Here is a 23,981-nt window from a genome sequence, read left to right as displayed (position 1 = left end):
TACTTATTATTTAATTTTAAATTTTTTTATTAAATGGAAAAAACCAAAATATTAAACTTTTGCTTAATGTTAAAATAATTTTTGAAAACAATTGAACATAATCGAAATACAACTCTTATCTTATTCATAATTAATACTTAATACTTAATAAAAATAAAATAATAAAAAAATAAACAACTTAATACTTAATATTATTAAGTTGTATTTAAAGATTAAGGTATTTGTTTCTTTTATTTAATTCTAAATAGAACTTAAAACTAAATAGCATTTAATACCGTTAAGTATTAGATTATTTGTTATTGTAATATTTTATTTTTATTAAATATTAAAAAGTAAAAACAAAATTTTTAATTTAAAAAAAATATATTTTAACTTTTTTTTATTTAGCTAAAAATTGATAATAAGTCATGAAAAAAAAAAGTTTAAAAACAAATTGTTTTTAACCAAAAGTAAAAAATATAAACACCTTGTTAAATTAAGTTATATTTAGATTTAAGTACAAACAAAACACCATCTAAAAAATATTAAAAAATAGTGCATTGGGCCAAAAAGTCAGAAAAATCCGAAACAAGTTGCAATACTTTTTGTGGAGGGAAACGTATAGACTTGGGCAAAAGGTCTTTGCTTGTAAAATTAAAACCATAACTTGATGCCTTGATGTTGAAGTATGAATTATTAAAATGGCAGCTAGTCGGCAGAATACCAAACTAATATTATGAAATTTGTGAATTTTGATAATGACCCTCTTTGGATTTGGCCAAGTCAGCTGACCATGGCGGGCGAGAAAGTGAAAGGAAACCACTCTCAGGTCAAACAAAGAACAAATCCTCTTCTCCATTACCACTCCATTCAAAGATGCCCTGCCTGAATTCAACCAAACCCCTCTCCCTCTCTTTCTGTATCTCTCCCAAGGTAACCCATCTCTCCCTCAGAAACCCACATGGAGTTTCACCACAGAAAGCTGTTTTCAGAATCGGACAACACAACGGAGGAGTGCCGGTGGTACTGTGATTCTAAGTCGAACGACTCAGGTATTTGTCCACCGTCATGTTGTTCAGAATGTCCTTTGGTTTGCCCCTCCTCGTCCACTTCTACCCGCTCTTCCCCAGGAAAAGCTGACAAGCTCTCCCCCTACTTGGTCATCTGTCTCTCCGTGCTCGCCACCACTTTCTTTGTTGTCTGCCTCTATGTTTTCTACAAGAAGTACTATTCACGGCGGCGCCTTTCTAGGAGGAGAAATTCACAGGCGCCGGCGGAGGGAGCTCATGATGATTTCATTGATGAAGATCAGGAACCTGTGGTGGATCACCCCATCTGGTACATCCGCACAGTTGGCCTCCAGCCATCAGTCATCAGTGCTATAACCATCTGTAAGTACAAGAGAGGTGACGGCCTTGTTGAAGGTACTGAATGCTCTGTTTGCTTGACTGAGTTTGAAGAAGACGAGGCCGTTCGCCTTCTTCCTAAGTGTAACCACGCTTTTCACATCCCTTGTATTGATACTTGGCTTAGCTCCCACACAAATTGTCCTATGTGCCGTGCGGGTATCGTTTCTAGCACGGCGGGAGCTCCATCTCCCGAGCAGAGTGTTGAGAATTCAGGTCCTTTGGAGGAAGCCCGGGTGGAAATTCCTGAGAATGGCGGCCAGTTTGAAGAAATAGAAGATGAGGTTTGTGAATTGAGGATTGGGAGAGAGGAAGAAGGCGAATTAGGGGAGGTGGAGAATGAAAGAAGTAGCTGTGAGGTCGCAAAGGAGGAGGTGGATGAGATACAGCCAATGAGAAGATCAGTTTCCATGGATTCTCTGTCAGCTTCTATGATCAGTCTTGCTCTTGCTAATGTTCATCCCCAAAAAAGCAATGGAAATTCAGACTCACAATTAGCAAATTCGAAGAAATCTATTATGCCTATTGTTCCTAAGAGAGTTGGTGGAAACCAGAGCCTAGTGAAATTAATGGAGAGTTCTTCTATGGGGAGGATTCTGCAAAGTGGGTCTACCTCTATGAAGAGATCATTCTCCTGCAGTGGGAAGCTCTTTCTATTGAGGCATAATCGGAGACGGAGCTCGGTTCTTCCTTTGTAAAGTTTTGATCTTACCCTGGTATGTATTTTCAGGCGAGACATCAGAAGAAACAAAGATGTCTCGTGAACTCTCAACAAGCTGAGAGTTTGAAACTTATCACAGGCATATACAAGAGAACTATACAATAAGACAAGAAATGAGGCTCATGAGGCTGATCCAAAAGGGGGGAAACCAGCTCAGAAGGGATAATTTTCTTGGTACTTTTTCAAGCTTTTTGAATTTGATGTGGTTTTGTACCACAAAAACATCCACATGAAACATATATAAATATTAGTCATGTTACATTTTGAGTTTCTAATATGAGTGAATCACGAGCAAATGTAAATGGGTTATGGAAATTTACTCTTCCTATGTTCAGTATGCTTTCTCTGTTTTGGGATTGCTTGAAATTTGATAGCAGGGTCATTTTTCTCATTATAATTTGTGCTCTTTGTGTATAAAATGCTTCCTTTTCTGCTATCTAGATTTGATGCTTCTTCATGTCTCCTCTTTGGATTTAATCTTGTTTATCAATTGAACAACAAAAATGAATTGGGCAAAGCTAAGAAGGCAGTTGGGAGGCAAAACAGATCAGAGTTCCCTCACGTTGATCAGATGGAAGAAAATTACAGTAGTTGAAAATTCTCAAAATTTCTGCAACAAGAAACTTGGATTTTGATATAAAATTAGTTTTTTTGACCATTAATTGATGATATTGATCCCTTAATTAATGAAATTAAATAGCTTTTCAATTTATTGTTAGAGAATTGTGCTTTGAGGTCATATGGGTCTGAAATACGTTACACATTTGAGCCCAAGACCTAACAAAGATGTGAAAATTGACTAAAAAATGTCCTACCTTCCCTCTCCCGACGTTATTCTTCATCATTGTAGTCGTGCTTCTGGCCGTTGTTGTCCATAACTTGTCGTTGCTATGCTTTGTGGAGGAGTGGAGATCAGCGTCTTCAGCAATGCCCTAATCATCTTCTTCACCCGTGCAGGTATCACCTTCAAATACAGAATAGAAGATAACAGCGTGAAAAGACAAGTCCAATGGCATTCTAAGCATCTGCTTTTCATTATCTCCTTCAAATGCCCCCAATTCTCTTTTTAGACATGCATCATTTAAATTACGGAAATCTATGCAGACCAAATTAGGAAGTCTGCCCGTTCTTTTTAGTGACGGGGACAATATTTGCAAGCCAGTCCGGGTGCTGTTCCTCCCTAATAAAGCCGACGTCGCGAAGCTTCTTCACCTCTTTCTCTATCTTTTCTTTTCCATGAGTAGAGGGTGGTCGTAGATCACTAACAAGTTGCTTTGTTTTGAAGATCCACTTCAGCCCAACTTTATCCTTTTCTGCCGGAGGATCAACCAACTCCCATGTGCGATTTTTTGATTTACGGCAATTTATGCATTCATTGCATTTCCTCTTCTTCTTTCGGCCTCTTCCACAGCTTCTTCAAATGCCTTTTTAGAGGAGGTATCTCTCTATCCTCATATTCTTACCCTCTTCTCGTTTCTTTCCTTGGAAAATCGTCAATTTTCTCACCCAAAATCCGTTTTATTTTCCCAGAAGATCCAATGGAAACGATGGGATTGTTTGATCTTAAGAGGCACTTTGCCTTCTATGGTGTAGGAATACACAGGTCGTTCTGCTTCCACTGTTATCACATTGACTATTATGAAAGGCTAGTCCTGTGTCAACTTGCCCATAAGCACCTACTTTGGTGCATTGAAGCGTCTCTGGTTGATGGAAAATGTCGATGTTGTGAAAAAAGCAATTGAAGGGGGGGATATTGTTTGGAACAATAGACAGTTGATTTGGAATATGGCAAGAGGCTTGAATGGTGGGGCTCATGTCATTGATGTCTCAAATGCATTTAGAACAATGCTCATGAATCCCAAAACCCTTGATCCTAGGCATTCCTGTTGAATCTCATGTTTATGTACTTTTATTATTTCAAATAATGAAATCATCCCTTGTGTAGATTTTATGAATGACGTTTCATGGTTATATTGGAGTAAATTCGCATTCCGTAGAATTGTAGAGAGACTAGAAGAAGCCATTCACACTTTTCTGCGGGATGGGAATGGAGTAATTCAAGGGATCTCAACAATTAGTATTAGAGCCCTAGCGTAGGGTCTAGCATGTTATATCTGTTTTAGGGTGTGCTAACACTGTTTTATAGAGTTGTTTTATTCATCCCATGACCCAAAGGGATGAATGAATGTAATTATAGTAGTTATAATTTTCTTTCTAATTATTATAATTAATCTTGGATTATTATTATGTTTGGATCTATTGATGATATTTGATTATTGTTTTCTAGATTGGGTTGTATACCCTAGTACATGATTTTTATTTGATTGTAAAAAATTTTACTTTTCAATAGATAGGTCGTAAGCTCCATTAAAGGAGCATAGGTTTTTTTTAATTGTTGTAAAAAATTCAGTTTTTTTTTCATCCATTTATGGTGACCCAAGATAAAAGATGGAATCTTGAAAGCTCTTTTTGGGATTCAAGTGGTTAAAGAAAAAAGAAGAAATCTTAGAAGTTCTTCGTTTAAGATCCATGACAGCATAGTGATGTTGACTTGAACTCAAAATCAGGACTACCTCCTAGTAGTTTCTTAGGGCAAGCCACATATGATTTGAAGCTTAGGAAGTCACGAATCTAATGGTTCATGTGGATTGCAATTCAGAGTTAAAATGAGGGAGATATGAACAAATAAAGCAAGGTTGTGCAAAGTGCATGGCACCACAATGATGTCAACTTTGAGCCAAAATCGTGGGTACTTTCATTAGGTTTCTTGAATCAAATCATATATGATTTTGAAGCTCAGGAAGTCATGAATCCAATGCTTCAAATGGATTGCAATTTTTGGAGTTGAAATGAGGGAGATATGGCTAATTGAAGCAATGCTGCGCAAAGAGCATATTGTTACGGGCCCAATTCTTTTTGGTTGTTCGGGCAGAATTTTGGGCCTCTTCTTGGGCTCAATATTTGGTGGCAATTGGGCCATTTGGGTTTTCTATTTTCACTAACCCAATTTTTGGTTGCAAGGTTATTTTTGGTAATTCAGATTTTATCTAAATTTTAATTACCAAATATGCAATAGGATCCTTAAAGGCCATGAGAAAATTAAAGTTTCTATTTAGTTATTCCCTTGTTTTTATTATATGCTATTGATTGATTTTATATGTGGCCTTAAGATATTTTGGTATTCTTAATTGAAAATACATTTTCATGTTTTTTTTAAAAAAAATAAAATTGAAAAACTTATTTAAATTGGAATGTGCATGGTTAGGAAATTTTATTTTAAAGAAAAAGATAAGTTGGAAAAGGATTAAGAGCTTTCTTCCCTTTTAAAATTAATTCTTAGATATTTTAATTTTATTTAAAATCTTCTCAAATCTTTGAGGTCTCTAAGAATAAAATCTTTCTTTTAAGGAAAAGCTCTTATTTTTTCAAATCTTTATAAAATAATATTTTTCCTATTTTGCACAGGATTTCCAATTCAAAGAAAATAAGTTAAATTTGAAAATTTATGATAGCTAATTTATAATTAAGAATGATTACCAAAATAAGTATTAGAACTTAAAGAAAAGTTTTTCGTATTCTTAGTAAATTTTCATGAGAAGATATTTTCCAATATTATTTATTTAAACTGGTTGTTGCTAAGAAGAATGTTATTTTTTTAGAACTATCTGTTTATTAAACTTTAGGAGGTTTTCTTGTTCTCTGTTGGTGAGAGAAGGAAAACTACACTTATAGTTGGTCCTCCAAGCTCTCTCCCCCTAAAGAGAAGGAGGAAATCGTTCTGTTTAGATAATTCAATGATAAGGAATAAGAAAGCAATTCTTTTAGCACATAAGTCTTGGTTTAAAAGATAAATAATGGATTTAGAAAATCTCATGATAGAGAATTTATGATAAGAATGGTTACCAAAATAACTTTGGAAAGTTTTAGTAATTTAATGAAGATACAAAATATTTTGAAAATACTTTCCAAAATAGATTGTTTAATTCATTTTTGAAAATAAACATTTTTGGGAGTTTTTCATAGAGAATATTTTATATATTAAGGATTTACTAAAATATTCTATTTTTGGTAGTATTTAATGAAATAAATTATTATGCAATTTCCATGGAAATATTTATTAGGTTGGAAAAGAGTAAGGAATAAAAAAAGTAAATCTTATGATGATTTTTTAATATAAGAAGCAAAAATTCCTTTCTTGGAGAAATTGCTCTCAAGATTATTCAAAATCTCATAAATTGGTAATTTCCTTATTACACAAAAGTTTCCAATTTGGAAAATAAATATTTTGAAAATTTTCATTAGAGATAATTTATCACTAAAATATTTTACCGAAAAGTTTAATAATTTGATGGAAATAAATTTCTTTGAAACATTTCCTAGATAAAATATTTATTATTTAAAATTATGTATAGAAGGAGAATTTTATGAAAATAGATTTTAAAATTTTGAAATGGATATTTTATCAAAATTCTTTTTGAATATTACTCTCATGAAAATTTTAAAATTTTCATTTTGGTATTCTCCTATTATACTAGGTTTCCAATTAGGAAATAAATATTTTTGGAAAATTTCAAAGTAGATAATTTATTTATCAAGGAAATTACTAATGATTTTAAAATGTTCTTATTTATCTCAAAAGATTAAGTGAGAGAGGGCCTTAGGCAAGCCCACAGCCTCCATTATCGAGCCCATCTTGATTTGGGTTCATCACCACCCCCACAATGGGTTAGCCCTAAGAATAAGGAGATATGAACTCTCAACATAGACGAGACTAGATATGTTTGTAGTGGAAGCGACCACCCACACAGTGGGGTTCTTTACTTGGTGACATTGATTGTTCAAAGACAATGATTACACACTTTACATTGGATATGAAGTGGTAGAATCACCCCATGTGGTCCCACTTGCATAATCCATTGGCAAAATAAAAGGTATGTTGATCTTGCCTTTAGATACCTTTATGGTTAAGGCAAGGAGGTCAATCTGAGAGGGTCTCTAACTAGTAATAAGGTCATGGCCTGCCTCACGTAGGTTTGATTCCTATGATACTAAGATACCTTGCAAAAGGATACATAGTTTAAGAGCACTACATTTTTGCTAAATTAATTACCAATTGCCATGAATGCTCAATTATGTCATATGCTTGGTTATATTCTTTGTTACAGATATCATGTTGGTTTTATTATCACTCTCTTTCTCACAATAGGTTAAGCTCAACTAACCAATTGGACTAATTTTATTATGGATATAGTAACTAATTGTAAAGAAGCTAGTTTAGGTAGAGCTAGCTATTCCTTATGAACTAACCTACCAAAAGGAAAGAGTGGAATATCAAAGTGGTATTAGATGAATCAGAAGACAAAGTGTCTAATAATTGGATTTTTAGATAATGTGTTGCAATAGCAACACATGTCTATTACTAGAGACTTTGATATTCTTTTTCAAGTTTGCAATGGTTATTTGGTGATAAGGGTAGGTCAACTTTGACAAGCTACTCTTAGGACTGTTATGAACACCAGTATTCATATGATCTTTAGAGACCTTGCCATTTTTCTTTGAGATGGCTAAGGAGATTTTCAAAGATTATAGGGTGTTCATATGGAAGTCAAAGGTTCTTTAGGTTCTTCTATCAAGAAAAATAAAAATAAAAAAGAACAATACCAGATAAGAAAAGTTCAAGAGAAGGAATAAGAGAGCAAGCTCACGAGCAAGTGATTCCTTTGTGACTTTTTAAGACACTCGAAAAGGAATGCCTAGTTTACCTAAAGGAAAAAGGAAAACATACATCATTTTCTCATTATTAAGTTTTAGTGGTGGATTTCACCATTTATGGTGGATAGATTCTTGGCCCACTGCATGTAAGTCCTTCTGGATATTCAACAAGTGAGGAGGTTAAATGGGATTATACTTATCTTAGCTTCAAATGCAAGGTTAGTTATGCAGGTAAGTGGGAGGTAATATCCTTTTCTTTTATATGTATTCCATTATCTCTTTGCCAAGTGATGAGAATAGTCAGATCTCAGGATTAAACCTAATACTAATTATTTGGTTTCTAGACCCAGGTTATATTAATCTAAATAGGATCCAAAGACTAATAAAGTCTGGTCTCTTTGACAGAAGATCTTTCAATCTACGAATGCTATATAGATGGTAAAATGATTAAGAGGACTAGAGCCAAGGGATGTTTGGAGTTAGTGCATACTAACATGTATGGAGCTTTTGGCGTCCATGCATGAGGAGAGTATGGGTATTTAATCACTTTTAGTGATGATTACTCTAGGTTTGGAGATAGGAGATCTGATGCCTTGGATACATTCATTGAATTTAAGGCAGAATCAGATAACCTATTTGATATATATACCAAGTCACTTCGATTAGATCAAGGTGATATGTCTAGTAAGTTTGATTCTTTCCATTGGAGCACTAGATTATTTCCTAGTCATGTGCACCAGGGTCTCCGTTATTACAAAATGGAGAGGTGGAAAGAAGATATCAAACTTGGTTAGACATAGTGAGATCATGGATAGGTTTCTCATATTTTCCTAGATTCTTTTGGAGATATGTCTTATAAACTGTGTAATACCTCTTTTTCTTAAGAGATATATCAGTTTATAGGATATCTAAGAGGATTTTAGGGTTATTACCTTTATAATCAAGATCATCAGAAGATATTTGTTGATACAAATGTCAAATTTTTTTATGAAGACTATATGATAAGGAATAAGGCAAAGAGTGCTATAGATTGGAGGATATAGTAGATCTAGAAGGTTAAAGACATACCATTCCTATGATTTCTAGTACACTAGTGTCTCATCGTAATGGGAGGTTTATATCCCATAGATTATGATGAAGTGGTGAGTAATGTTGGTGCTCACTTAAGGCAAGGAGCTATGAAGAGGTAGTTAGAATTAGATCATTATGAGAAAGAATCTAAACAAGAGAGAAATTCTTGTGTGAATATAAAAGAGAAGTAGTGCTCTTATGCTTTTCTAATAGGAAAGGATGAGAGAGAGAGTCTTGAAAGCAAAAATGATGGTCATGTATCTCATTGATCAATTATAAAGCCTTTGTAGATTCATTTCATATGGATGTAGGAGGTCTTCACTGAACTAGGTAATATCTATGTTTTAAGTGTGCTTTATTTTTTGTTGTGTTTTTGTGATTCTTAAGTTTGTTTAATTAACCTTGTTTGAGCAAAATCTCCTTAACACCATCCAATATATCAAAGGATTTCCTAACTAAATTATGATTCCAATTTGAAGTGCCTCATGACATGTACTGAAATAATTGAAAATCATCTAAAAATCTGAAAATGGGGTTTTAGAAATCACAACCAATGGGTCATAAAGTCTCTAGCTTCAGATATGTTATATCAAATTAAGATAAGATAAACATTTCAAATGCAAAGGCACATAAAAATTTAAAACATGAATCATTCTCTAAAGATATAGCTTAGAGAAGTTGTTTTCTGACGGAGAAAGTAACAAAAAAAATTATGTATTAGTACTATGTATCATAGCTGGTCCTGTGTTTATTTTTAGTTAATCTTATGCTTCAATCAGAACACATGGGCTTGGACCCAAACTTTAGGTGCCTAGAGTATTGGATGAAGGGGGAAAGAGGACATATTTTCATTAATAACCTTCCTGGTGAAGGTCATAAATTCAATCATATCCCAAATGGATAATTCGAAAATTTTCTATTAGAGTTGTTTTAACATTTGAAATTGCATAAAGTAGTCAGTGAAAAGCTAATAGAAACTACTACATGAATGTTAATATCCTGTGTCCCCCCCACAAAAAAAAAAAAAAAAAAAAAAAAAACCCATTTATGCTATAATTGATTCTCATTTGGTAGAGTTTGTGTGCACTTTTAAAATGCCAAAACACTGATATCAAATCAATGAAGGCATGTATAAGAAAACAATGGTTGTGAACTTGGCAACGTTAGGAAGATGGTAAAAGAGTTAAATAATTCTAAAGGTAAAGTTGTGGCTTCATGATAAATATTTTATAGTTTGGAGGATACTTGGGAAGTCTTCTGTAAATTGCAAGGAATATACAAGAAGTCTTCAATGGATTAAGCAAGAAGAACATGTGTAAAGCACAACCAATCCATCTGCCTTAATATGTCTTCAAGTTGGTAATTGATAGTGGGACTTTAGACAAACGCAGAATGACTAGAAAAGAAATTGCTACCATTGATTCAAATTCTAATAATAACTCAAAAAGAACTACCAATAAAGGTCAAATGAAAGTCGCATTAACAGGCATGAAATATTAAATCAGATCATGTTGGGAACTGATTCATTCATTTTGCCTTTTACTATAGGCACAAACTAAAGTACTAAATGATCATAATCTATGGATGGCCTCAAATTGTATCAAATGTTTCCTGAATAACAACCATGGTTTGAAATAGTATAAGCTATGGCCATCAAGATCATAGAGTCTCGAAAATTAATTTTTGTGGTCATCTGCTTGGGTAAGGAAAAAAGGGGTTTGAGGTATGAGAATCAGCCTTCATGCTAATGCTATCAAAGTATGGCAATGGCATAAGTTTTTGAGGCTTGTCCACATTCAATTCCATGTTCTGCAAATAAACAAGGGAAAAGTACTTTTGTATTTCACTCTCAAATCCTCCTTATAAACCCACACTTGGAGATATTATACTTCTATTATAAGATGTTCCTTCCTGCAATAATGTCCTACCAAGGTTGTTAGTGGGATCAAATTAATCCTTTTTCTGTGGTTTTTGAGTGACACAAAATCCCAAACCAACAACATTGGACAAACTTCCTAGGCCAACACCAAATCCCAAGAACACACAATCTCAAGCTTGCTCCTCGAGCCAATACCAAATCCCGAGCCAACTCGATCTTGGATATATTTCTCGGGCCGACACCAAATCCCAGCTACATACAATTTCAAGCCTTACTTCATAAGGCATCATATTCCTGGGAGAGGCATTGTGGCCAACCTTTGGCTGGTGGTTGACCAAATTAGAGAGGCCTTGATAGAACCTTCATTTTGATGTCTAGGTGGAAGGAATGAAGAAAATCCATGTACCATATGCCTTTCATGCATTCTGAACTTGTTCTAGAGGTTTCCGACCCAAAACCATAAAAAAGACCAACAAAATTAAGATGGCCACCTCCTCTAGTAACAGATCAACTCAGGAAAGAAGAAGATTACATTGCATACGTTTCCAACAGAACTGGCTATTCCACTAAAATTTAATTTCTCAGTATCCACGTATCAAAACAGTGTGATTTTTCTTTGAGAAAAGACGTACTTGGTTGTAGATTTTGGTGATTTAATAAGAATTTTTTTTTTCATACAAAACATTTGATTTTCAGTGCAGTCCAGATCAAAGCCCTAAAAATGCAAAGATGAAACAGAAAGGTTGTTTAAAATTATCTCAGATCAATGACATAAGAACATAATTCACTGTCAAAAGCCCAAGAAATTAATATCACCTGTCTCAAACCTCAAGAATAGAGAGAATGATTGACAAGAATTGATGTATAAGAGCAGCAATGCGATCAGTTGATAAGCCTTACTACCAACTGTCATATAATGAAAATGGCAAACCTCCATTATCTCAGTTCTGAAACTTTCAAATATGAATCAGAATCCGAATGGATCATGGTTAGAATCAAAATGGCCTCTGATTGAGAAGGTGTAAAGTACCGTAACTTATTAACCCAACAATGACTCTAAATTAGAGATTGAGAAGGTGTTATGCACCTTAACTTTTGGATGATGTTTGATAAATCGACTTAATAACTTAATATAATTTAATGACTTAAGTCATTAAGTAGTTTAAACATATTTGGTAAAATAATTTAATATCACAACTTTAAATATTAAGTTAAAATTATTAACTTATTTTTAATCTCAAAATTTTTTTGCCTCATTTATTCATGTTTAGCGAATGTGTATTACACAACTATGATCCTACATTCACAACTCATCTTTTATAGTAAATATCTTTGTAATTAATTTATGCCTCCACAATACTTAGAAAAATATGAATATTTAACAAATAAATTTATTACTTAGAATTAGTGAAAATATAAATGTTAGTTAAAATTAATTAAGATAAATATATCAATTTGATGATTTTGAATAAATTTTAAGTTAATTTTACAAAAAAAAAAAATAGACTTTAATACTTAAAGTAAAAAATAAATAATAAGTTTTAAGTCAATAATTTAAAAATAATTTAACTTAAAGTTAAATTAAGTCATTAATTAATAGGTATAAAGTTTTACAAAACACCCATTTAGTTTGTGTATTTAGGTCTAACGATAGTATCAAACGAAGTTTAAAGCATATAACGAGACAACCACAAAACTTAACATGCAACAAGAAACTAAAAGCAACTTTAAAATTTAAATTTTTAAAATTAGAATAACTTTCAAGCACTTCAAATATGTGCAAGATAATAAATTTTGTAAGGAATAATAATAAAATATAAACAAGTGAAAATGTAAATTGCATATAAACTAGAAATGTACAGTAAGAGATAAAATGACTTTGCCATATAGAAATGAGAAGAAAGAGAGAAGTGACTCACCAATAAGCTGGCATAAGCCATTCTTGGAGTTTAAGCATTCTTGGATGAGTTTAAGCATGGGATCCTTCCTCACAGTTCTCTCCTCCTCTTAGCCTCTTAGGTTGTGTTTCCTCAAGACAGTAATAACGACTTCCATCACTGCTTCTCTTGGCACTAATATACCTTGTTTGATTGTTCACTTTCTTATCTCGGGCGTATATAAGATGGATTCCACAGTTTTTCACCACATGGGATGCCCCAGAGAGACTAAAATAAGCTGTAATCTTCCTGAATTTATTGAGTCTACTGGACTTCGGTATCATAAGTTTAGCACCAGGTTGATACACCAGCCATATGTGATCAGTCTCAATCACTCTGTCTCCGCTGTGTGTCCAAGAGATGGAGCTACTCAAATAAGGCCCTTCTCTAAATTCAAAATTACAACAAATGAGACCAAAGCCTTGAATGATTTCATCCTCCTCAAGTGTGAACACAGAGCATAGAGCAAAACCCAGGAAGTCCTTGTTATGCCAATTTGGAGGCAGCTCTATTGTTACTGAGGATCCGATACTTGGATGCTGGAACCACTCTGGAATTGTACTTCCAGGAAGAACAATACTGTATTCAATTTCTGGAAGAAAGTTCTGCATCAAAAGATAAATAAATAAATAATTATAATGTTTTAAGATATAATACCAAATTCAAACATGAGAGAGTTAAACCTGACGAAGTTTCTCCAGTATAGTTGCCCCATTATCCTGAGCTAGTGCGAAGCAATTCGGCAGTTTGAAAGTTACAGGACGAAGGCAAGAGGAAGACGATAGGTACTGTGGCGACTGTGGAGATAGAACTGATAAAGACTCAAGGGATATGCAATCCCCAGCATCTAATAATTTTATACTTGGTGGGAGCTTGGAAATTTCTTGAAGGCTTTTGCACTGATTCACAGAAAGGACCCTTAGTTGAGAAAGTCTATTCACCTCCGCAGGTACGGTAACCAAATTGTTTCTGCTAAGGTTTAATTCTTCCAAGAAGCGTAAGTGGCCAAGATTGTCATTGATCGATCTATCTGTTAGATTGCAGCCACTAAGATCTAAATATTTTAAGGAGTATAAACCTGACAAATAAGGCAACTGCAAACCAGTCCCATCTGAATTTTCTCTATGCAGTAACCTAAATAGAAGGGATGAAATCCAGGAGTTAGATGTTGATCCTTTACATCCCCTAAAGGATAACTCTTTAAGGTTTCTCAAATGAAAAAGTGAGAGAGGTGGTTGAGCTATAGCAGTTCCATCAGCTTGAAGTTTGATCAAGAATTGCAACCTCCCCAGGTCCTCTGGCAATTTTCTGAGTTTTGAACAGCCAGAGACAATGAGGGTTTCCAGGGATCTCAAACTGCAAATGCTATTTGGAAGACTCCTGAGGTTTTTGCATTTTCTCAGATTCAATAACTGAAGGCCTTTTAGATGAACAATTGAGGGGGGCAGCTCTTTTAGAGATGTTCCATCTAAAAGAAGCTTTTGTAAACATTCCATAACCTCCATGATTTCCGGAAACCTCTCTAAACCTGAACAACCAGAGAGCACCAGAGTTCTCAGGGATTTCAAAAAATAAATGTTGCTTGGAAGAATCATAAGGTTTTTGCAGTTTTGCATATCCAATAAAACAAGTCTTGGGAGAAACACCACTGAAGGGGGAAGTTCTACAATAGCAGTCCCTTCCAAATTAAGCTCCAACAAATATTCCATATACCCTTGGATCTCTGGAAACTTGTCAAGTTTAGAGCAGCCGGAGAGGTTAAGAACTTTAAGTGATTCCAATCCAGTGATGCTTGGAAAATAGTGAAGCATTTTGCAGTTTTTCATATTCAAGATCGTAAGTCTCTTCAGCTTTGTAACTGATGGGTGCACCTCAGGCAAGCTCGTACAACCATCAAGAATTAGCAGCTCCACACGTGGTGCAAAAGACAAGTTTGGACATTCCATAAGGTGTTGGGAGTTACCGAGATTGATGACTTCTAACTTTGGAAGACACTGTAACATAAAGTAAATCAAATTTAAAATTCCCACACATTTGCTTTGATGAACTTTAAACTTTGTTAGTAAAGGAGCAGTAATCATACCTTACACTTTTTCCAGAGGTGTTTTAAGCTGCTATGCTTCAAACTGAGTTCAACCAATTTCCAACCATCAAAATTTGATGGCAATGACTCCAAAGTCCATCCATCTCAATGGAGATATCTCAACTCATGAGAAGGAAATTTAAAATCACGAGGAAGATGGACGGTGTTAGAAACTATAGAATTATTTTCTACATTTTGATAGACTCGGAGCAATCTAAGTCTTGTCATCTTTTTGAAAGCATCAGAGGTAAGATGTATTTCATTTGATACAGACATGTTTAGGAATATGCCTTCAATTCTCTTTGTCCCCTAAAAACCATGAAGAAGGGTTGAGTAAAGCAAAAACTCATCAAATCTAACTAAAATCATATACATAAACCAACTTTTTAACTAAAAATTAATGCCTTAAAATCTAAATAAGATCAGATACTTAAGCTCTTACCGTATTTGTCGTCAATACATTATAAACATCTTCAGGATCCCACAATCTGCTCCATTTGCCAGGTTCAGTATGATATTGCTCCCGAACAATTTCCCAACCACTTTTTTGTATCAGATCATGCATCAGTACTTTGTTGTCCAAAATACTAATGAGAGAGTTGTCAGTGAGCACTTTTATTCCTAGTTTTGAATAGAAATTGCAACCTTCAAGTATTCGTTCAACAAATTCCAAGTCCTCTCCTTTGAAGAAGCATGCAACATCGAGGAATATCTCTCTATGACAATCATCCAGTCTTTGAAAACCTCTCATAAGCACATTTTGGATTTCCTTGTTAGGTCGTTTCTCCAGCCTTTGCAGTACACTTTCCCATTCAAAATTTTTCTTACCAAACAAGTGAGAACCTAGAACTTCAAGAGCTATTGGAAGTCCCTTACAATAATCTACTATGCATCTCGATAGGTTTATAAAACCTTTTTGAGGACTGTTCATGTGAAACGCATGCAAAGAAAAGAGTTGAATAGCTTCCTTGCAATTTAACTCCTTAACCTCATATAATGCATCCAGTCCATAGCCAGCAAGCAAATATTTGTGTCTAGATGTTACAATAATTCTACTACCTGGACCAAATGCTCTATTTATAACTAAGAATTCAAGTTGGCCAGTACCATCAACATCATCAAGAACAACAAGAACCTTTTTAGACCAAAGCATGTCCCTTATTACATGAGCCCCTTTAGAAATGTCTGTTATCCTCGGAATGTCTTCCCCTAGAATATCTCTAAGAAGTTGCTTTTGTAACTGAAGCAAATTCATCTCATGACTACTAAAATTTGAAACAAAGCTAGCACCATCAAATTGATGAACAATTTGGTTATATACAGCTTTGGCTAGAGTTGTCTTGCCTATTCCATCAATTCCATTTATCCCAATCATACGGACATCATTTGAGTCAATAGATATTAGAGAGGCCATTTCTTTCAGATGACGTTCCATTCCAACCAGCTTATCACTAACAGATAAGAGTTTAAGATTCCTACTTAAAATGTTTTGAACAATTCTCTGAATAGCCTGTGATTCATACCTGCCAATCATAAAGCAATATAACAACATATAATGAGTTTAGAAATTGTAATAAACAAAGCATAGAACTGACGATGATGTTTAGTTTTCTTCACAACTGAACTATGGCAAGCATAAATATTAGATACCTTGATGAAGTGATATGTTCATTATGTTGTGCACCCATTATTAAATGTAAAATACTGGTCGAGTTAATCTGTGGCTCCATGTTTAGTGACTCCAAATCATTGAAGTTGATTACTAGTAGTAAATATCAGTTTTGTTTCAACACACACATGTATCCAACTTTTTTTCGATCAATGATGAGGAGCTTGAAAGTAGTTAAATTTTAAAAATTAATAATTTCTAGTATATTAATTATTTTCCATGTTAGTTGTTCATTTTTCTTGAAAGTTTCCATTTGAATATTGCATTAATTAATGTTTCCAAGGATTATTCTAATGCATGAATACTAAATGAAATTCTAATATATAAACAAGCATGGAGAATTCACTTCATATAGTTGTAAATGAATGAAAGCAGCTGAAAGCAAAGATTCATATATACCCATGCTGCACATGCCATCCAGACAAATTGGCTGCATGCCTCAACGCCGCCTTCCATCTCATCAACTTATGCTCCGGGACCTTCTGGTATTTATCAAATGCTTCTCCAAAACTTCCCGTCTGATTTCGCACATCAGATGGTTCCACATGGTAGAAAACTGGCACTACCGTCTGCCCCTTTTGTATCTTGCACTCCATGATCTTGGCCAGCTCATCCAAGCACCATTTTGAATGAGCATAGGTTTTCGAAAAAACCACAATATACATCCTCGATTCTTCAATAGCCTTCAAGATTGATGACCCGATCTCTTCTCCTCTATCAAGTCCTTCATCGTCTCTGAAGGTGCGGATGCGCTTCTGACCCAAAGCGGAATGAAGATGATCTGTAAAAGTGAAGCGAGTGTCTTCACCTCTGAAGCTCAAAAAGACGTCCCAACTCCATCCAAGAGAAAAGATTCTTGAGCTTGTCGTTGGAGCCATAGTCGCGGACGTTGTTTGTCCAAATTGCAAGACACTAGAAATTTTTGGGTTGTTAGAGTCAAAATTACTAGAGTCTGAAGATTTATTTCTCTCTACCTCTTGACATTGGAGCTTCCTCTAATCTTCTTCTTTCTTTCTTTCTTTTTATTTTATTTTATTTTTATTCAATGCACAGTACTAGAAACAGAGGGCGAGACTTCCTGGAATTGCTACTTTCCTCACCTATTTTTCCTCAGATTTATTAATAATTCTATTAATTTCACCTATTTTTATTCTATCTTTATCTTTGACATCGCCTCGCTTCTCTGGCACCACTGGTAGAAGGGATGGAAAGAGGCAATACAATGCTGCCTTTGTTGTAGCATTAATTAGAGGGAATCATGGCATCAAGACAACCACAAATATAAAGTTTGACAAGGATGTTTATCCCCTACAAAACTTTTTTTTGAATGCCTGCCTTTTTCCTTTTTTTTTTTTTTTTTTTATTAAATTTATTAATTTTCTTTTTAAGAATTTGTTTGATTTTAAGAAAAGATTAAAAAAGATAATAAGGGTTTTCAAATTTATAGTCATCCCATAATTTTGATTATGTACTTTGCTTGTCTTTTTCTTTTATTCTCATTTAATTTTATTTTTCTTAATTTTTTTATCTTTTATATTTTATATACCATACATTAGCACTAATTATATAATTATTATAATTAATATAAATATAACTTGAATTTGTAATTTTTTTTACAAAATCAAAATAGAATTATTATTTTTTAAAACAACTCACCCAAACAGATATTTTTGCTTTTTATTTTTAATACTATTTTAAGATAATTTTTTATGAGTTATTACATTTATGTTAGAGTTATTATCATTTTATGTTTTTAAAAATAGAAAACAACGAGTGTATCCTCATCATAAGGCATTTAAATAACACCTTAATAGTTTTTATATTTACTTTAAGATAATTAAATTAACAAAAACCTAATGTGGCTTTGAGATATTTTTATTTTTATTTTTAATAGATATATAATTTTTAATGTAAAAAATAAAAATTTATCTTAGGTTTCTAAAAAAATTTAAAATGAAAATGTTTTACTTCCTTAAATTTTAAAAATTTTAAAAGTTGTTTTTAATTGCACAAGTTATATATTATTATTATTATTATTATTATTATTATTATTATATAAAAGAATTTCTATATTTTATCTAGAACTTTCTATTTTTAAAATTAAAAAATAGAAAATATATCTTAACATTACACAAGATTTGATTTTTGTTTTGAATTTATTAATGCACTTAATCAATAGATTTGAGATTGAAGTTAAAAATTTGTATATTTTGTATTTAGCAAATGTATCAAAATAAGACTCCTTAAAAATAAATCTTTACAAACATTTTTATTAAAAACAATTCATAGCTAACCGTTCTGTTAGCCCAAGGGTTCTCCTAATCATGTTTTGATGATAACAAATCATGGTTAAGTTACTAATTGGTTTGAATTATAAAGAATTTCAGGTGTTAGTTTGGAAATTCATCAAAGGACCTGATAGATGCAAAATCAAGACTTTTGAAAGAAAGACCTTTTAATCATCGGAAACGTATGTAAGATAAATGTATGGGTGCACTTAGAATTTACATATCATTTCATGCATCTTTGAAAAACTCAATTTATGCTTTAAAGTTACATTTTCATCAAAATCCGAATTCTATCAAATGAACCTTAGGCAAAATGTTTCAAAATTGGCATATTATTTTACCTAAATACCTTACATAAGTGTTAGAAGCAAAAAAACCAAAAAAAAAAAAAAAAAAAAAAAAAGATAGGTTTTTGAGCTAAAAATGATGAACTGATCGAGGCATTGGGCAAAGTGGCTCAATCGGCTAGGGTACCGGTCGACCGGTTACTCCTTCCCGACTAAGGTCCTGTCGAGAGATGCAAAAAACACCCTCTCTTTTCTAGTAGCCTTTCTTTCTCGATCGAGGGATTTGCCTTCCCGATCAAGGTCCGATCAAGGGTAATGGTCACATGCCAAGCATTAAATGCTCCAACGGCTAGTGAATCGGTCTACCCCCAACTCTACTGGTCGAGACTGTTTTTTGGTTTTTTTGGCTCCCAATGTTAAAAACCTATAAATTGAGAGTTTTACTTCATTTATGAGCAAGAGAACACTTGCATTTATTTGTTTACTTACTTATTCTTGCCATAAAAGCTCTCATTCTTTTCTTGGTGCATCAAATCATCATTTGCATATTTTTTAGTGCACCTTTGTGATTCATCTTAGCCTTTGAGTTGTATTTGAGTCATTGTTGAGCTAGGTTGAAATATTCATATTTGTTAATTGAGTGTTAAAGCCTTCAAGAGAGTAGAGACTTGAAGAGATTGTGTAAGAGCTCATTGGAGCCGAAATCCAAGTATAAAAAGTGATTAAAAGCTTGGTTGAAGTTTTAAGTATAAGTGGAACCCTCACTCGGTTAGGAGTTTGAGGAGAGTGGATCTAGGTAAGGAAGTTTCGAACTACTATAAATCCTTATCTCTTTATATTTATGCTTCTTGTGCTTAATTTTATTGTGTTTAAAAAGAATTTTTTTTAACCCCCCACCCCCTCTCACCCTCACCCTCACCCTCTTTGGTGTTTTTATCCTTTTAGATTAACCCTTTATTTTCTCACGTTCTTATAATGTTAAAAAGGTGTTTTCGATAACATAATAATTTTATACAACAAAACTATAGATTCTGAAGATTTATTTCTCTCTACCTTTTGACATCGGAGCTTCCTCTAATCTTCTTCTTCTTCTTCTTCTTCTTCTTCTTCTTCTTTTTCATTTTTTAATTTTTTTTATTCAATGCACAGTATTAGAAACAAAGGGCGAGACTTCCTGCTACTTTCCTCGCCTATTTTTCCTTACATTTATTAATAAGTTTAATTTCAAAAGATAATCTAAAAATAAAAAATAACATAATTTGCTATTAGAAATTCATGAATTAAAGTCAGTCTAAAATGATTATTATTTCTATTTTACCTATAATAAAAAATAACATAATTTTTTTTGTTTTTAAAAATAGATGAAAATAATTTTTATTTGTCGTTGAAAAATTAATCTATATTTTATTTTGTTTTAAAAAATTATTTTCATAAAACAACAACTAAATGGTATGTAAATTTTTAAAACCAGGTTTAAAAAAAAAAAATCAAACAAAAGCTGTTTTTAAAATATTTTTAGGTTATATTTGATTTTTGAAAAGTATAAAGGAAAAAAAGTGTCAAGAAAAATGATTTTCTCATATTTGATTTGGGTATAAAATATTTCAAATAAAATTAAATATAATTAAAATTAATTAGAAATTTATGTATTTTAAAATTATTTAAATTTTATATTAATGAGTTAAAATAAATAAAATGAGTTTGAAGTGGGAAATAAAAATAATTTATTATCTTTAATTCTTTTTTTTTTTTACTTTACATTTTTTTTTTAATTTTCCGAGAACAAAGATAGCCTTAAATAAAAAATTAAAGGCGTGGGATGAGAGCTCTGAGGAGATCGTACCAATCATGGTTTTAAAAACCGGACCGGACCGGCCGGTCCGACCGGTCCGACCGCCGGCCGGTCACCGGACCGGTCCGGTTCGGTCATTTGGACCGGATGGGGATCGAACCGGGGTCGAACCGGTCGAACCGGCGGTCCAACCGGTGAACCGGACGACCCGGCCGGTTCCAACGGAACCGGACGGTTCAATTGATTTTTTTTGTTTTTTTTTTAAACAACATCAAAACGACGTCGTTTTGATGCTTCTGGCATCAAAATGACGCCGTTTTGGAGTCCTATTTAAGCAAAGGGGATCTCCATTCTCCAACGCTGCGCCGCTGCAAGGGATCCCGCTCCAGCTCCAGCCGTTCCTCCTTCGCCCGTCGTCGACGTCCCATCGGCGACACCAAGGGATCCCGCCGACGGCCTGTGACAGCAGCGACACTCACAAGGTCCCGCCGGCGGCCCACGACAGCAAGAGAAATCCCGTCGGCAGCCAAGGGTAGCTTTACCCCTCTCCTCCGCCCGCCGACGACACCTGCCTGCGTTGGAAAGGTCCCCCCCTCTCCCAGCTGGTAGCTCGTCCCGGCGACGCCGGCGTTGGAGTTTGCGACGCCGGTGTGTCCGTGTGTGTGTGGGGCAGTGTGCTGTGTTTTGGACCTTTTGGTGGGTCATGTACCTTTGCCATGGAATTTTCTTTGATGATCAATTTCTTTAGAAAATCATGGCACAGTTAGCAACTTAGCATAGTGAATATTTTCATTTTGTGACGTTGGTATTAATTTAATCACCTTGGACATCATTGTTGAGGTGATTTTTGGTTTTGGGAGAAAGGATGATAGATAAATGGGCTCCATGAGTAGCTGAAAGAAAGGGAAAATGCTTCACTCGGAAGAATGCAGATGAGATGCCACTACTTAATTGTTTGTATTAAGATCATAAAATTTAAAGAGATCACTAACCCGTTTAGAAGAATTTTCCAGAACCTTGATGCTTTGTTTGTATGTTCTGGCTTTCCTTCACTTGTTTGTTTGTATGCAATGTTTAATTAATTGGCTATGGTTTAATTAATTGCCTATTCATGAGGAATTCTTATGTAACTTAAAGCAAATTGATTTAGTTTATAATATGATGGAATGCATAGGATGCTGTCAAAATTTACATAGAATTTATTAATTTTTTAATTTTTTATAAATATATAAAATAATAAAATATATATTTATGACGTCACCGGTTCGATAGCGGTTCGACCGCCGGTCCGACCGGTGAACCGTGAACCGGTAACTTTTCCGGTTCAATGACCGGTCCGGTTCTGAAAACATTGGTACCAATAAAAAAAGCATACGACAGACCAAAAAAATGGGGAAGAAAGGCGAGAAAAGGAGAAGTAGGAGCCCCAACGTTGACAGTCCAAGGTGTAGTTACCTTCTCTCTTTATCTTTGACATCACAGCGTCGCTTCTCTGGCACCACTGGTAGAAGGGATGGAAAGAAGCAATACAATTCTGCCTTTGTTGTAGCCTTAATTAGAGGGAATCATGGCATCAAGACAACCACAAATATAAAGTTTGGCCAAGGATGTTTATCCCCTACAAAACTTTTTTTTGAATGCCTGCCTTTTTCCTTTTTTTTTTATTTTTTTATTAAATTTATTCATTTTCTTTTTAAGAATTTGTTTGATTTTCAGAAAAGATTAAAAAAGAAATGTTAAAAGATAATAAGGGTTTTCAAATTTATAGTCATCCCATAATTTTGATTATGTACTTTGCTTGTCTTTTTCTTTTATTCTCATTTAATTTTATTTTTCTTAATTTTTTATCTTTTATATTTTATATACCTACATTAGCACTAATTATATAATTATTATAATTAATATAAATATAACTTGAATTTGTAATTTTTTTTACAAAATCAAAATAGAAATATTATTTTTTAAAACAACTCACCCAAACAGATTTTTTTGCTTTTTATTTTTTAATACTATTTTAAGATAATTTTTTACAAGTTATTACATTTATGTTAGAGTTATTATCATTTTATGTTTTTAAAAATAGAAAACAACGGGATGTATCCTCATCATAAGGCATTTGAATAACACCTTAATAGTTTTTATATTTACTTTAAGATAATTAAATTAACAAAAACCTAATGTGGCTTTGATATATATATATATAATCTTTAATGTAAAAAATAAAAATTTATCTTAGGTTTCTAAAAACTTTTTTCAAAAATTTTAAAATGAAAATGTTTTACTTCCTTAAATTTTAAAAATTTTAAAAATTGTTTTTAATTGCACAAGGTATATATATAAAATAATTTCTATATTTTATCTAGAGCTTTCCATTTTTAAAATTTAAAAATAGAAAATATATTTGAACATTACACAAGATTTGATTTTTGTTTTGAATTTATTAACGCACTTAATCAATAGATTTGAGATTGAAGTTAAAATTTTGTATATTTTGTATTTAGCAAGTGTATCAAAATAAGACTCCTTAAAAATAAATCTTTACTAACATTTTTATTAAAAACAATTCATAGATAACCGTTCTGTTAGCTTAAGGGTTCTCCTAATCATGTTTTGATGATAACAAATCACGATTAAATTATTAATTGGTTTGAATTATAAAAAATTTCAGGTGTTAGTTTAAAAATTTATCAAATGACCTAATGGATGCAAGATCGAGACTTTTGAAAAACCTTTTAATCATAGGAAATATATGTAAGATGAATGCATGAGTGTACTTAGGATTTACATATCATTTCATGCATCTTGGAAAAATTCGGCTTATACTTTAAAGTTACATTTCCATCCAAATTTGAGTTCCATCAAATGAACCTTAGGCAAATTGTTTCAAAATTTGCATATTATTTTACCTAAAGACTTTGCATAAGTTATAGAAGCAAAAAGACCAGAAAAAAGATAGGTTTTCAGGCCAAAAATGGTGAATCGGTCGAGGCACTGGCCAAACCGGGTCAACCGGCTAGGGTACTGATCGACCGGTTACTCCTTCCTGGTCGAGGTCCGGTCGAGAGAAGCAAAAAACACTCTCTCTCTTCCAATAGCCTTTCTTTCCCAGTCGAAGGATTTGTCTTCCCAGTTGAGGGTAACGGTCACTTGCCAAATA

At 33.4% G+C, this 23,981-nt stretch overlaps 2 protein-coding genes across 2 annotated transcripts; one reads left to right on the top strand and one right to left on the bottom strand.

Annotated features, from left to right (window-relative positions):
- The first annotated feature begins 845 nt into the window (after positions 1-845).
- Positions 846-2,497, top strand: LOC117909023 (RING-H2 finger protein ATL54-like). Its single transcript, XM_034822923.1, has one exon. The coding sequence runs from the start codon at positions 941-943 to the stop codon at positions 2,081-2,083; it is 1,143 nt and encodes a 380-aa protein (XP_034678814.1). The 5' UTR covers positions 846-940; the 3' UTR covers positions 2,084-2,497.
- Positions 2,498-12,677: 10,180 nt separating this feature from the next.
- Positions 12,678-17,348, bottom strand: LOC117910995 (disease resistance protein RPV1-like). The gene is made up of 7 exons (XM_034825162.1): positions 17,015-17,348; positions 16,857-16,975; positions 15,231-16,311; positions 14,938-15,097; positions 14,789-14,892; positions 13,389-14,699; positions 12,678-13,310 (listed from the first exon to the last, which is right to left on the bottom strand). Exons 1-7 carry the CDS (start codon positions 17,333-17,335, stop codon positions 12,738-12,740), a joined length of 3,669 nt encoding a protein of 1,222 aa, XP_034681053.1. The 5' UTR covers positions 17,336-17,348; the 3' UTR covers positions 12,678-12,737.
- Between the last annotated feature and the right edge of the window lie 6,633 nt (positions 17,349-23,981).

The sequence above is a fragment of the Vitis riparia genome, chromosome 3 (assembly GCF_004353265.1).
Source record: "Vitis riparia cultivar Riparia Gloire de Montpellier isolate 1030 chromosome 3, EGFV_Vit.rip_1.0, whole genome shotgun sequence".
NCBI lineage: Eukaryota > Viridiplantae > Streptophyta > Magnoliopsida > Vitales > Vitaceae > Vitis > Vitis riparia.
Note: the sequence above shows the minus strand (reverse complement) of the source record. Positions and strands in the feature narration are given on the sequence as shown.

Coding starts and splice junctions, on each gene's coding strand:
- LOC117909023 (XM_034822923.1), top strand. CDS start 941: ATGGAGTTTCACCACAGAAAGCTGTTTTCAGAATCGGACAACACAACG.
- LOC117910995 (XM_034825162.1), bottom strand. CDS start 17,335: ATGGCTCCAACGACAAGCTCAAGAATCTTTTCTCTTGGATGGAGTTGG. Junction 14,893..14,937: donor TAACACCGTCCATCTTCCTC/GTGATTTTAAAT, acceptor ATCTCCATTGAG/ATGGATGGACTTTGGAGTCA. Junction 14,700..14,788: donor ACCTCTGGAAAAAGTGTAAG/GTATGATTACTG, acceptor TTTATGTTACAG/TGTCTTCCAAAGTTAGAAGT.